We start from the raw sequence: 15,273 nt of genomic DNA, 5'->3' as shown, positions 1-15,273 counted from the left end.
AGCGACACATGTTAGATGTGCTGTGGATGGAGAAGGAAAGGGAGGAGTCCAATGTCACCCTTGGGAAACGAGCTTTGGCGACAGGATAGATGGTAGTACCGTTTGCAGTTAAAGAAGGTGTCTTTTATGGCCGAAGACTGCCTAGTAAAACTGGGCCACAATGTTACTAAATTATCTAGCAGCATAGATACTTGTAACACTGGTGATACATCAATGCTAAGGAATTCATATTACAATATGGCAGGCATAAGCTTATAGGGCTCCATGGTAAAATAGATACAAAGCAAAAAGTGACACACTGCTTATTTGCATGTTGTTATTACCCAGAATCCCTGGCTGCAGTGGAAGCATTGTCTGCTAATGATGGGGAAAGGCAGGGTTGTGGACCTGTCCGACATGTGAATGTGCTCACGAGTGATATTTGTATTTGCTGTATATTAAAATCACAACCTTCTGCTGCAATCAAATGGTCCCTGTCACGGGCAGTCATTAATGGATTTATTTTTATTTATACAACGTTCTACCAGGGAGTAATACATTGAGAGTCACCTCTCGTTTCAAGTATGTCCTGGGCACAGAGTTATGATAACAATACATGGTTACAAATACATCGTTACATAAATGAACAGGGTATACATTATATACAAGACATTGCATGCACAGTTAAAGATAATACATGTTATAGGCGTATGTAACCGTTACAGACCAGAGTAAAATGTGAGTTTTGAAAGAATTTAGACTGGTGGCGGCAGCGAGAGTCTCCGGTAGACTGTTCCAGTAATGGACACCAAGGTGGTGACGGCGGTACCCCTGTTACGTTTCCATGTATGGAAGCTCAGTGGGCGAGACACTAGTCTGGGATCAATAATAACTTATCGGAACAGTGAATGTCACACATACAGGTCAACTCAGGCCATTTACTTGGGCAATTCTTAGATACTTGGTTAACAAATAGTGTATTGTCACAACCTGGAACGTTACCTATGGAGCGCTTACTGCACCAGTTATTTGGGGATCCTGCACCTAATGACAAATGGCTGTGCCCATTGTACCTATTTTGGCAAGTGTGTTAGAGCAACGGATAGGTACATGGTGGCACAGCAGAGAGTGAGAACACTGAACACTGGCACACAGGGAGAGGAACCATGACGTCCATTAAAAGGGATGAGTTATCTTGACCATGTGTGTTATTTTATTAATATTTAGGCTTCATTTGATATATTAAACACACAATGTTTTTAACTTCCATATAAACATTTCGATGACGGATTTTCTTAATTGGGGTGTAGCCAGCCTTTAACTCTTTAGCTGCTCTGCCATATGTTGCTGGTCTCTGTGGAAGTGAAAGGGTTCAAGGTATGATCCGTTTTCCAGCGTGATGGTCTTCATAAAGCAGGGGTCCTCATCTCCAGCCCTCAAGACCCCTCCCCAACAGGTCAGGTTTTAATGATATCCCAGCTTCAGCACAGGTGGCTCAATCAGTGGCTCGGTCTTCGATTGAGCCACCTGTGCTGAAGCAGGGATAGCCTGAAAACTTGACCTATTGGAGTATTTTGAGGCCGGGAGTCTAGAACCCCTGCCATACGGAACCTTACTTTTTACATTTAACAAGCTTGAAAAAACGCTTCTTGAAAACAATCAGACACAGGCTCCTTAGCATAAGCCACCTGCCGATGTTTCAACGTCTGAAGCGGCCTTTAAAGTTGGAGACTCGGGTTTCAATCTCAATATTGGCTCTCCTTGTGACCGCTGGCAAGGTGCTTTGTCTCTCTGTGCCTCTGGCACCACAATTAGATTGTCAGCTCCTTTTAGACCCTTTATTCACAGTGTACAAAATATTATTATTATTAAGCACAACCTACTGTTCCAAACTAGATACCTAGTGGCTGGCAATTTTGGGGAGCTGTTCCCACCAACAGAAAGTGTTGAGTTGGATAGGTGATGCTACGTGGGACACAAGGAGGTGCTCGTTAACAAAATAATCTGGCGTAGACAAAATTGCACCTCGAAAACCTTCACAGCCAGGGTGAGCAAGGGAGTGAGGGATGATATCGCCACGACAATCAGGAGATGGTAGAACTATTGGGATCATTAATCAAAGTCTCCCGGCTGCATATCTCGGGTAGAATTATTGCAAATTTACTGCACAAAATTTATCAAAGGAATAAAGCTTATGGGATTCAATAGGATTAATTTTTCTTGATATTTTTTTTTTCTTTGCCCCAAATTTTGCAGATGGGAGATTTTGATAAATAAGCCTCTATGTCTTCCAGTGACGCAAGGTCCAGTTTTGACACTCCCAGCAAATGTACAAACACAAGCACAGAACCGTGAACCTCCTTGCACCACAGCAGGGGTTTGCATTTCTGTGGAAAAGTGCTGATTTCTATCAGAGAAACTACATGTAAGTTTATAGGGCGGCTGATGCCGGGAGCGAAAATCATGAGACTGATATCCAATCAGTAAGCGGAGATGTGAAAAGCGGCTGAGATTCAATTCCCTGCTGTCTTGATAAAACTTTCCAAAAGGTTTGTTAATGGCAGGTGTAGGCTTATAGGGATCCATGTTAAAATGGATAAGACACTACATAAGCATGGAGGAGCCCAAGCCTCAGCAGAAAAATAATAGCAAAGGTGGCCTTAGGGGGTGCATCTAAGGGAACAGGGATAGCGCCAAAAATATCTAAAGGTGGGGGGGGGATAAAGAGAAAAAGGTCCCTTATTCTGTGCACAACCTCTAATGAGAGGGGTCACTACAATGTACTGTAGGTGCTGGAAATATAGCTGCAGTGGGCACTAATAACCCATGGGGCGAGACAGCCAAGATGGTGGAAGCAATGGAGTTGACCTGTAATAATCAAACAAAAGAGATACCACAACGATCACCAATTATGTGTAAGTGGATATATGAGGATGCCTATGTTGCCTGGGATGGCAACTGGTGCTACCAATGTGCTATAATAGACAGATATTATCAAAATAAGACAGTAGCTGAATAAACAATTACCGTCCAAAAAGAAGCACATTTGATGGTGCACTCTAAGGCAGTTAAAACGTAACTTTTATTTTTTTTTAAATAATATATATATATACACTTGCTTTTCATGTTATATGAAGTGTGTATGTCGAGATAAACAAATTAAAAATACAGGGAGTAGACTCTTGTCTGTGTCTCTATTGTAGTGTTGATGGGTAATGGTAAAACTGATATCTGGAGAAAATCAGGAAAATACCCAATAGTACTCTAGGTCCATACAAGTAGGCAGTAACACACCTCCTACACAGAGAGTAATAATAAGCACTAAAATGATCTGTAATACAGACTACGTGGAGAATAATGATCTATAAACAAGCTATAAAAGTCATCAGGGGCATGACGCAGCTCTAACATCACTGCCTAGAATTACTCCACAACAATAAGTCCTACTGTGGAGATTAGTATAAAACTTATTGTTGAGGAGTGTTTTTCTCTACAGACATCAGTTTTACTATTACCCATCAACACAACAATAGATGCTCATAAACCTTTTTTTTTCTAACAGATGAGCATCTTTTAACCCCTTCTCTACATAACCGCTTCCCTTCAAAGGACCCGCAGAGCATCAAATACTTCCCTTCTGGAGAGAGCATCAGTTGACCTCTAGAGATATGTGCAGAACATGACGTCACTCTTCTCCTTCTAAGGAGATCTGCAGAGCTTTGCGTAATCTCCTTTTCACCAGGGATCTGCATTTTAAACTCTCCCTTATTCGGTGATTAGCTGGGATGCTGCGGTTGTTGTTGTGTTTTTGCAGTGACTTGTATCAGAAATGCAGAGGACCCAAATAAAGTGAAAGTGCAGCACTGTTACTGTTGGTTACTGTGTCTGTGTCACCCTAGTGCCCAGGGCTGAACATTTATACAAGCAAAAAAAAAGCACAGGCTCACACTTTCAGCTTTATACAACAGTATATAAGCATCATAAGCGTGTATGAATTTTTGATTGTGTGTGTGTTCAAAACAGTGTAACTCGTGGTATATTTATGCGTGTGTATCGAGAGAGACAATACAGAAGCGACGCGCTCACAGGTCCCATCTAAACCGTGGGGACCGAAACGCTGATCCTGTATTTTAAATAAACACAAGTGATTGTTTAAGGAAGACCTGTGAGATAATCGCCTCTACATTAACTTTATACCGAATCACCCAGGTTCATCCCAACCATGAGTGCCCCTTTTACTGTGAATATAATATATATATAATGTGTATTAGGGATTTTGTGTGTACAGTAAGTAGCAGTCCCTCACTGGACCATAGTATACTAATAGTAGTGACATCTTTGAAGAGCTACATCTGGGTGGTTGATGCTAACATCTGACGCCTGGAAGTATTCTGGACTCCTTTGTAAAGTTAGTTTGTACACACGGCGAGCTGAGGCTTAGGAGCGGTTTGATTTCCTCTGGCTGCTCCCTTTTGTCTGGTGTCACTGTGTTTAACAAGAGTTAGCACAGCCAGAGACCTTCTTTCTTGCCTCTCTATTAGGCCTCGGTCCCGCTGCGCTCGTTGGCGCGGGCGGCGGGTCGCGAGTTCCCCACCAGCAGGGGAATCCTTGCGAGCCGGTCCCGGTCCCCCCTGGCTGCACAGAGCACTACACGCTGTAGCGCGTCAGCCGCTGGAGACACCAGAGAATGGTGTTTCCTAGCGTTGACGCGTGACGTGTGTGGCTGTGAGCCAATGGGGAGGGGAGGCTTCGGGAGGAGGAGAGGCTTCGGGGAGCGGGGAGGAGTGTGGAGTGAAAGCAGGTGAGTGCCTTTCTCTGTGTGTGTGCCCGAGTATATGCCTCTGTCTGTGTGTGTGTGTGTGTATGAGTGCGTGAGTGCCTGCCTGTGTGTGCGCGCGTGTGTGTGTGTATGAGTGCGTGAGTGCCTGCCTGTGTGTGTGCGCGTGTATGAATGAGTGCCTGCGTGTGTGTGTTTAAACTTACCTTCCAGCTCCAGCCCGAGTCCGTGGAGGGAGGGGGGGGAGAGTAGCGGGTCCCTCCGCTCAAGCCACGCCCCCCCTCCCTGTCAAACCGCCCACCTCCCGCCCACCTCCCGATCAAACCTCCCACCTCCCGCTCCGGCTCCCGCTCCCTACAGACCGCAGATCGCGGTCTGTGTATCTCAGCGCACCGCCTGTCAGCAGCGCAGGTGCGCTGACTCTGGGAGCGGGGCCTTAGCCTTAGTTGTCTGTTAAAGACAATGTGGGCTGAACAAAACACGGTTGATCAACACTGTCATTGAGAGGCACCTAAGAAATGCAATGTGTAGTTAATTTCCAGACAAACAAAAAAAGTGAAATATTTGCTCTTAGCAAGGTTAGCTTTGTTTTAAGGAAGCCAATTAGGCTGTTTGGCCAAAAAATGTTTGAGGCTGCGTGGGATTGCATCTTTAAATTGTGTCTACTGCGTGTGCATTAGAATGTCTGTATGCGTGTCATTGTGTCTTTGTGAAGTTACACAATAGGGTTAATAAGAATGAGGTTCTGGCACCAGAGGTTAGAAGCCATAAATGGCAAAAGGCACCATTAACCCCTTCACAGCCAGAAGGGCTTGGAAATGTGTTGCTGGCCCCTCTGATAACAAAGGGGTTACATTCTGTGCTTATAAAATATTTGCCCTGTCTGACTCCCTTTGTTGCTAATACCCATCACTGTAGAGAGCACATTTAGTTACTGTGTATAATGTACCTCTATCTGCTTCCAACCTTTTTTATGTTATGGTATCCTATAATTATATTGTGACATTCTGAGGAAATCCCAACCCTCTCTAATAGCGCGTCTGAGATAAGATGCACTGTGTGTGTTACACTGTGTCTGTGTGTGTGCATGTGTATAGCTGTGTGTGTTACACTGTGTCTGTGTGTGTGCGTGTGTATAGCTGTGTGTGTTACACTGTGTCTGTGTGTGTGCATGTGTATAGCTGTGTGTGTTACACCGTGTCTGTGTGTTTGCATGTGTATAGCTGTGTGTGTTACACCGTGTCTGTGTGAGTGCATGTGTATAGCTGTGTGTGTTACACTGTGTCTGTGTGAGTGCATGTGGATAGCGGTGTGTGTTACACTATGTCTGTGTGTGTGCATGTAGATAGCTGTGTGTGTTACACTGTGTCTGTGTGTGAATGTGTATAGCTGTGTGTGTTACACTGTGTCTGTGTGTGTGCATGTGTATAGCTGTGTGTGTTACACTGTGTCTGTGTGTGAATGTGTATAGCTGTGTGTGTTACAGTGTCTGTGTGTGTGCATGTGTATAGCTGTGTGTGTTACACCGGGTCTGTGAGTGCATGTGTATAGCTGTGTGTGTTACACCGTGTCTGTGTGAGTGCATGTGTATAGCTGTGTGTGTTACACCGTGTCTGTGTGAGTGCATGTGTATACAGTAGCTGTGTGTGTTACACCGGGTCTGTGAGTGCATGTGTATAGCTGTGTGTGTTACACCGTGTCTGTGTGTTTGCATGTGGATAGCTGTATATGTTGCAGCATAGTATCTGTTGTATTAATATATCTTTTTAACACCCCTAACCTCCCTCGCTCCCCTGCAGTCTGTATCCTGCCTCCGAGCCCCGAAGAAGAGCCCCTCAGGCTGGAAGATTTGGACACCGAGGACCAGGAGCTTGGTGCTGATACAAACTCACACACAGCCCCAGTGGACAATGCAGATGAAGGTATGAGGAGATGCTTTATATGATATGTGCATTGATCTACAGCCCTCTGACCATGTAATTTAAGGGGGAAAGGATAACATAAGTGTAATGAGTATCTGCACAGTGTCAGGGATCAGCAGGGACAGCTAGATGGACAATGTGCATTTTCTGCTTTATACAAATTAGTGAGATATGTGTGTATATATATATATATATATATATATATATTTATTTATTTATTTATTTGTGGCAAACAGCTCCCTTTGTGTAGCGCTGCCGTTTGCCCAGGCTCTTCGCGCCACAGCCTTCTAGGGTTTAATTTATAGAAAAGGAGGACAAACACGTGTATACACACAAAAGGCACTCAGCCCTCAACCTTCAGCGGTTTATTTTTCCATTAGTGACACTAAACATTTCAAACACCGTCACTTTAAGAAACAAAAGAAATCATAAAAATAACATCTACTCCTGTCAGGAGTCTAACTCACAGCATATCCCTATCTGTAATGTTGGCTGGGTAAGCCAGTTACCAACTTTAAATAACACACAGATATTACATAGCACTGTTTCATATGTAAATAAATAACATATACATACAAAAAGATATTTCACAACATGCGGTTTTAAATATACTATTGGCTTGCTCTGTATAACATACCATGGAGCTCTAAATGTTTGGAATCTGTTCACCAATGTACAGCACTTACCACTACTCGGGCTAATTGAAACTTCGCTAGAGGTGTCGAGCCATATTCTGCATAGGCACGCTGATATTCCCGACTGTAGCACGTATCTAGCTGCCTCTGTAGACTACATTATATGTTTTATACTACAATACCTATACTACAAGTATCCTATTAGGGCTGTATTACATCACAGCCCACGTTATCGAGGCAGCTTTTTCCATACACAGCGTGGACTAAGCTAACGCTGGACTCCTCCCTACACACAGCCACCTTGGGATACTGATACTGTGTGTTACTCCATAGCAGTGACGCTGCCTATAGGTGTTTTTATTACCCCATTCATTTTATATGTTGTTTTGCTTTAATAAAAGACTTATATTTTAATTGTACCCACTCCTCGTCACGGTATATTTGGGGTACTTCTTGTTATCACAAGTTATCACTTGGCTCATTATCTTACACTATCTGCATTAGTGCAGTTACAGCTTATCGTCACTGTGTGGGTTTCAGAGTGCATGATATTTGGGGACGTCACTGCCACAATGACTCTGGATGTTGTGGTTTTCAGTCCTTCAGTTTCTGCTTATTACAAAACTACCTTCGTATTAATGCTGTGGGTATGGCCACCATAACCAAGGAAATGAGTTGCTGTTTCACTGTCTCCTCTATCATATAAGCCACCACTCCACACCTCTTAGGGACGATGTGTTTGTGAGATGTGCAGGCAATGGAATTCTATTTATGGACACTGATAAAGGATGGCAATTAGTCAATCTGAATTATTTTGTAATTCATAGTTATTATGTCACTGCTTTTTATTTTTGGAAACTCGATTGTGTCAATGTATTGTGTTGTTTCTCTTTTATGTTACTTGCGTCAGTGTGCTATGTAGGTAACGTGACTGTGTCACAACATTGTGGTGGCACAGTGATATTACTGTCTCTTATTGTGTACCTTTGAGGCAACTTGGCTCCTCCCTTTGTTAAGGTGATTTGTATAACTAAACCAAGAATGCTGTTTAGTTCTTTACTGAGGCCTCTGTTACTGACTGAGCAGTTTGTGTGGCTTGTGGGCAACATGGTAACCCCCTGCCCTGCTCCTCCCTTTCAGGGAGTGGCCCTACCGAGGCCCCAGAAGAGATGGACAGAGGCATCGACAAACCAAAGAGTGGAGGAGAGGAAGTGCGGACCACAGAGGAGATACAAGTCCTTAGTGAAGAGATACAGATCTACACAGAGTCCAGAGAGACACACACTGAACAGAAGGGAGATGACCAATATGAAGCAGATGAACTGACCCAAACTGAAGAGAATGGAAAGAGCCAAACTGATGAGGGGTGTCCCAATCTGCCTATAAAAGGGAGAGAAAGTCAACAGGAGGAAAACGGGAAGGACCAGATGGAGGAGGAGACAAAGGGACAGCGTGAGGAAGAAAGAGATGGTCAACCTGGACAGAGTCAGAACCAAACAGAGGAGAAGAAAGAGGAACAAAATGAGAAAGAGTGTGACAATCAATTTGAAGAGGAGAGACCTACACATTTTGAAGACGAAGAAAGCCATTTTAAGGAGAAGGAAGAAGATCAACATATGGAACAAAAACCGTCTCAACTTGAGGAGGAAGGAGAAAGTCAATATAAGGAAGAGAAACCAACCCAAAATGAGGAGAAGACAAGAAGACACCAGGATGAGGAGAGAGAGAAACAAAGTGCGGAAGATAGAGAGATATATAATGAGGATAAAATAGAGGGTAAAGTTGATGAGGGCCAGAGACAAATTGAGGCGGGCAGAGAGAACCTACTTGAGGAAGAGAATCAAAATCAAACTGAGGAAGAGAGTAAGACCAAATCATTTGAGGAGAGAGAGACCCAAACTGATGACATTGATGAATCTAGACAGAGCCAACATGAAGATTTTGAAGAACACAATCAAGATGATATAAAGAACTTGTCTGAAGAGGAGATACAAACCGAACCAGAAGAGGAGATAAAGACCCAGTGGGCAGAGGATATACAAACGCAACCAGAAGATGAGATAAAGACCGAGCTAATGGAGGAAATACAAACCCAGGTGGAAGAAGTGACAACGACTGAGCTTGTGTTGGATATACAAATTCAACAAGAAGAGGAGATAAAGACCCAGCTTATGGAGGAGATACAAACTCAACCAGAAGAGGAGATAAAGACCCAGCTTATGGAGGAGATACAAACTCAACCAGAAGAGGAGATAAAGACCCAGCTTATGGAGGAGATACAAACTCAACCAGAAGAGGAAAGCAAGACACAGCTTGTGGAGGAGATACAAACCCAAATAGAAGAGATAATGACCCAGCATGAGGCTGATGAACAAACACACTCAGACGAGGAGATACAGGACCAACTTGCGGAAGAACAACATGATCAACCAGATCAGGAAAAAAAGAGCCAATTTGAAAAGAAAACTGATGAGAGATGGATCCAAGAAGGTGATAATATAGAAACCCAAATTGTAGAGAAGAGCCAGAGCCAATCAAGTATGGAGATAGAAACTAAACTTGAGGAGGAAAGACAGATTCAAACGGAGGAGAGACAGACCCAAACGGAGTATACAATGACTCAAATTGAGGAGGGAACACAGATCTCTGATGAGGAGGACAGGCAGATAGAAACTGAGGAAAGACAGACTCAGACAGAGGAAAGACAGAGCCCACCGGTGGAGATGGAAGTCCAAGCGAGAGACACACAACATGATGAGGAGAGGAAGACTCAACAAGAGAACGGACATATTTTCATTGAGGAGGAGAAACATATCCTCATTAAAGAAAACAGATTTACAATACCTGAGGAGGAAAGCAATGCAGAGCTTGAAGATCAAACAGACTCAGAGAAACAGACTCAACCTGATGAAACATGCACCCAGCAAAAAGAGAGAGAATCCCACTCTGAGGAGCAGACAGAGACTCAGTCCGAGGAGAGACAGAACCAATGTGAAGAGGACATAAAGGCAAAAAGTGAAGAGCAAAGGGAGGCCCAAATCAAAGAGACAGTGGCTGAGTCTGGGGCTGACAGAAAGCATCACTGTAATGTAGATAGCACAAGGAAGGAAGGAGATCATGACGAGGAGACAGGGTCCCTGCCTAGGGAGGAAGTAGAAGTCATTTCTGAGGCTATGCTACTTTGTCACACAACAGAGTTAGATGAAGGGACAGGTATGGGAGAAATGGAGCTGATTACACTTTTATATTTCCTTAGCAGTGCTACTCCAGAAGACACCTTCTAGCACATCTTCATAAATATGACCCAATAACATGGATAGGGCTGTAAGGTGCCTTCCAGCACAGAACGTCTCGTATGAAGCAGACAATACTTGTGCCTTGCAACTATAGTGGAGAAATGCTTCATTGTCCTTCTAACATGTACATTTATCAAGGTGCACAGGCAAAGTTGAGAGATATCTGGGGAGGGAGGAGTGGGGGGGGGGGGGTGACATAATAATATGGATACATATGAAATCTCCCTATTTTTGTCATAAACTTTCATCAGGTCTATTTTCTACACTATTGTGGCAGAAACCTCCATAGAGCAAATAAAGACATTTGATTACCAAGTTTATACAACGTTTTTTGCATTGGTTTAGGGTCAGTGATGTGTGGATCATCTTTCAGTAAGTGAGTCTTATTTTAAATGAGAATGTACAGGCCTGACCATGTCATTTTTCGTAAAGTTTTGGTTAGAAACGTGCAGGAATAGCTTAAAACATGTAGGCCCAGAAGCCTTTTTTACACCTTACAGCTCAGTAAAGTGAATAAACCACGGGGTGTTTTTTTGGCACCAGACGGTGTTTTATGGAATAGCACAGTTTAGTAAATATACCCACATGAATTCATATTGTTAATAATTAACCGCTTGCTTTGCCTTCATGAATTTATAGGCAATTGACAAATCTTAATCAGTTTACTAATTTCTCATTCATGCCGTTCTGCCTGTGAGATTGATGAATGTTTGACCGATGAACCTCTTGTTCTGGGCTCATGCACCTCTGTTTTAGTGATAATCCTTTGAATCTGGGCTCGTGCACTTCTGGCTGGTTGATTAACCTCTTATTCTTCGCTCACTCTCTTCTGTCTGAATAATAAATATCTTTTTCTGGGCTACCATATGTGTGAGTGATGAATTGTTTATTGTGGGCTCATACTCTTCTCTCTGGTTTTTGACCCCCCCTCCTCTTTTTTTGCAGGGGAGCAGCTGGAAGAGAAGAGTCTGGTGACAGATGAGCTGAAGAGTCACCTGGCGACTGAGGCAGAGCAGGAAGTGGCAGAGGAAGTGATCCAGTATGATGTTGCATCATGTACTGCGGCTCCACCCTCCCTTCCAAAATCAGAAGAGCAGGAAGAGCGGAAAGGGTGAGAGATCCCCGTTAGAAGGATAATTATCAAGATTACACCATTTGATTCATAATACAGATCAAAGGAGATCACGTATCAAAGTCTCCCAGAAGCAAAACTGAGGGGGAAATACTGCACAAGAATGATCAAAGTCGAAAATCCCACTGGTTTCACTGGGAATGTTCTTCTTGATTAGCTGAGGTGAAGTGTTTTGCCCCAGATTTGCAACCAGGATTCTTTGATAAATAGCCCCAAAAAGGCTGCTATGAAGTGACTGCTAATTTGTGGTCTATTATACACATAATGGCCCATACTTACATAGTGGTGATATTCAATAAAGACACCTCCCGGCCTATCCAATTGAATGGGCTGTGTGGTGTCTTCAAGCACCGGAAGGTGTTTTATGCAGCAGCACGGCTTAGTAAATATTGTCAATATTGCTTCCTGTTCAAGGGCACTCAACTGACTTTTTTTATTTTTACTCTCAGGGTAGACAAGGCGCTGTTGGAGTCTGAGAATGAGTAAGTACTGTGATTATAGTGGGAGGGGGCAGGTAGATTTATCCAGAACTCCTTCCAACACCTGCTGCTAGTTACAGCAGGAACAGAGATTTTAATGGGGCAGTCCTGTCACAAGGGACAAGAACTTAACCCAGAGATCAAGACACCAGTCAGGACAAAGCAGTTCAGTGAAGGATTTGTTTTCCAGCCGGAGCCAGCAAACACAGCACGAACAGCAAACCAGAGTTATACTCACGAGCAAACGGCATACGGGCGGGATCGGGGGGCTCAGCTACAGTCTCGTAGCACACAGCAGTTTAACGTTTCCCACCTCCTAGGGCTTCGATCCTCTTTTGGGTGTCTCTGGCACAGAATTGGAGCACACCGCTATGATCACCTGCACGACAGGATCCAAATGAGCACTGGAGCACTGATCCGGTTCCCTTTTCTAGTTTCCCTGCTGCCATAGGAAAGCATGGTAGGGGGGCTGGCAACCAATCACAGCGTGGACGCTGCTCACGGACCAATCTGGAGCAGGGGGCTTGCCTGCATTGGCCAATCAGGGCTAGAAGACCAATCTTAAAGAGTTAAAGGGCACTGGGAGCATTGCCTGGCACTCGGCACCGGTTCCCCCGGCTTCCCCCGGCCGCCAGCATATCCCCCGCTGGGCTGGCGCCGCTCCGGCTGCGGAGACAAAAATGGGAACGGGGCTGAGCATGTTTCTTTTTGCTCTGTCCTTTGTTTGCAAAGTAATTATGATTCCATCATTAGTCAAACAGATAAATATATATTAGCTGATAATCTTGAATTCAGTGTTCCTGTAAAAAGCAAAACATATTCATTTTTCACAAGATACTAATAATTAAAATAGTTACTTTAAGTGGGACTGGATCTTTCCTAGGAAGCCAGTTACATTGATAAGTTGTATAAAGCTGCAGTCCCAGCAATATCCTACATGTGTGTTTTTTTTTAAATAAATCAGTTCTGTACTATGAGAAAATACTTGTAGTATTTTTTTTTTAAAAGAGCTATGAATGACATTTTTATGTATTATAATGTAACACGCATTTTTTGTTTCTATAGCAACCATTTACAAAGTCACATCCCCTTCCTCTTCCTCTTCTGAAACAGGCTCTGGCACACCCCTTTTTGAGCCTTGCCCTCTCTCTAGCAGTGCACCAATTGTATCTCGTGACTGCCTGGTCACATGATCTTCCCCACAGAACTTTGCATCTTGGGTCCTCTTCTGCTGCACTGATGGCCATTTAGTGAACCCCCGAGCCGAATCTTCGGCGATCGATCGGCAACTTAACTTAGCTAATTACTTATCGTTGTGCGGATTGTATTGATGCGCATATTAAAGGGGAAAAAATAAAACAAATTCAAATGGCAGCTTGGACCGCGGCTTTAAACATTTATTGACCCTTTAAAGGGCTACAGAGAAACTTAAAACAACTTATCTGTGTAATTGGCTTTCTTAGACAAATTATATCACAGTTGTAACGACTTCTTTGTTTATTGAGTTTATATTCTCACTAAGACCAATGTACTTCTAATTATATCTAATACATATTCTCCTCCTGTTTATCTCGAACAATTTGCTGTAGATACAAGAGTATACAAACAGTCTTATCATAAAAGGGATTATATACAGATCAAAGAAACCCACCAAAGCATGAAAACAATAAAAGTTTTTAAAAAAACAAACAAATGTACTTCAAAATAATTTCGCTTGTGTGATTATTTTTATTTTTAAAGGTCCAATCGCCTTCATTTAACCAGTTTAGCAGAATATTAGGATTTGATCCTAGGAGGACTGCCTCTTTAAACTGCGTTTTGCACGAGGAATCGACGACGCATTTCACTTCCCACCCTTCTGGCAGTAAAGAGGTTGAATGATACTCTGCAAGGTTCTGTTGCATGTCATTCTCCTGCAGCAGTGCCTCCCAGGCAGATCAGGACCCTGGCAGCTGCCGTGCTGACGCGACATGTAGCTCACACATCTTTCCTTCTCCTGCAGCCGTCTGTCCTGGATTCTGGAAGAAGACGAAGAGGAGTCTGAGTAAGTGATACATTTTTAGAGTGGGGAACATGGGATAGGGACCCCCTGGCCCACCTTACCTGCCAATTTTATTACGCTGACGTGAATAAAGATCGCACCACAGTTAATCCTTATTCTTTTCTATATTAAAGGGGCAACTCTGTGTAGAAGACCATCAGACATCCATTTAACAATCAAATGGGTGCCCTTAAACATATCTAACTGTGCTAAAAGCAAATATTTGGCTTCATTTGTTTCTCTGGAAATTAGTTATAACTTGCATTTCTTAGGGGCCTCTTAATGGGGGCGTGTTTGTTAAGGGTTTTCTCTCTTAGCCAAGGGAAGGAGGAGAGGGGGGGGCTCTGGTTCTGTGAATTCTTGTTGAACACACAGTGACTTCCGATAAAAAGGGACCAGTCTGAGGAAATCAAACCCCTCCCACGTCTGAGCTCACTAGTTTTAGAAACCAACATTCAAAGGATTCAAAAATACTTATAGGATGCAGATTTTGGTAAAAAAAAGAAAGAAAAATGTATCAGTCACCCAGATGTGACCCTTTAAAAATGTTACTGGCATTAATACACGGGTCCTAGCAGGTATCCCCTTTGAGAAAGACCTTTTTAAAGTGATACTTCACTGCCATATGTCTTTTAAACGTTGGGATGTTTATATCCTGAATAATGCAATTTAAATTAAAAAGAAGTGTATTTTTTTATTTTTATAAATCTTTAACTCGTCTTAGTAAATATGAATTATTACTGTAATATTATTTATAATAGCCATGCTATGAAAATAATACATTGTGTTAACCTGCACTGTATAATAAAACACCCGTGCTGCATTAAATAAGTGTCGGGGTTGATACACAGCAACTTAATTCGGCGCTCACAGACATTTTAGGGTTTACACCAAGTTGATTTTGGCGCACTTTCTCCTTTCTTTTGGGCGCACAGAAACATTCAGAAACATACCATTTACATCTGTACGCCTATCGCGGTCCATTTCTGTGCGCCAAAACAAACGGAAAAGT

The 15,273-nt window shown here is 43.1% G+C and overlaps 1 protein-coding gene across 1 annotated transcript in view; it reads left to right on the top strand.

Annotated features, from left to right (window-relative positions):
- Window positions 1–15,273, top strand: part of CNGB1 (cyclic nucleotide gated channel subunit beta 1) — a 90,899-nt gene that overhangs the window by 29,130 nt on the left and 46,496 nt on the right. Inside the window, exons 17-21 of the mRNA XM_075576538.1 lie at window positions 6,556–6,678; window positions 8,454–10,526; window positions 11,555–11,720; window positions 12,191–12,223; window positions 14,223–14,264. Of these exons, the coding sequence (XP_075432653.1) occupies window positions 6,556–6,678; window positions 8,454–10,526; window positions 11,555–11,720; window positions 12,191–12,223; window positions 14,223–14,264 (2,437 nt within the window). The remainder of the gene's footprint in view (window positions 1–6,555; window positions 6,679–8,453; window positions 10,527–11,554; window positions 11,721–12,190; window positions 12,224–14,222; window positions 14,265–15,273) is intronic.

This window comes from Ascaphus truei, chromosome 19 (genome assembly GCF_040206685.1).
Source record: "Ascaphus truei isolate aAscTru1 chromosome 19, aAscTru1.hap1, whole genome shotgun sequence".
Classification (NCBI taxonomy): domain Eukaryota; kingdom Metazoa; phylum Chordata; class Amphibia; order Anura; family Ascaphidae; genus Ascaphus; species Ascaphus truei.
Note: the sequence above shows the minus strand (reverse complement) of the source record. Positions and strands in the feature narration are given on the sequence as shown.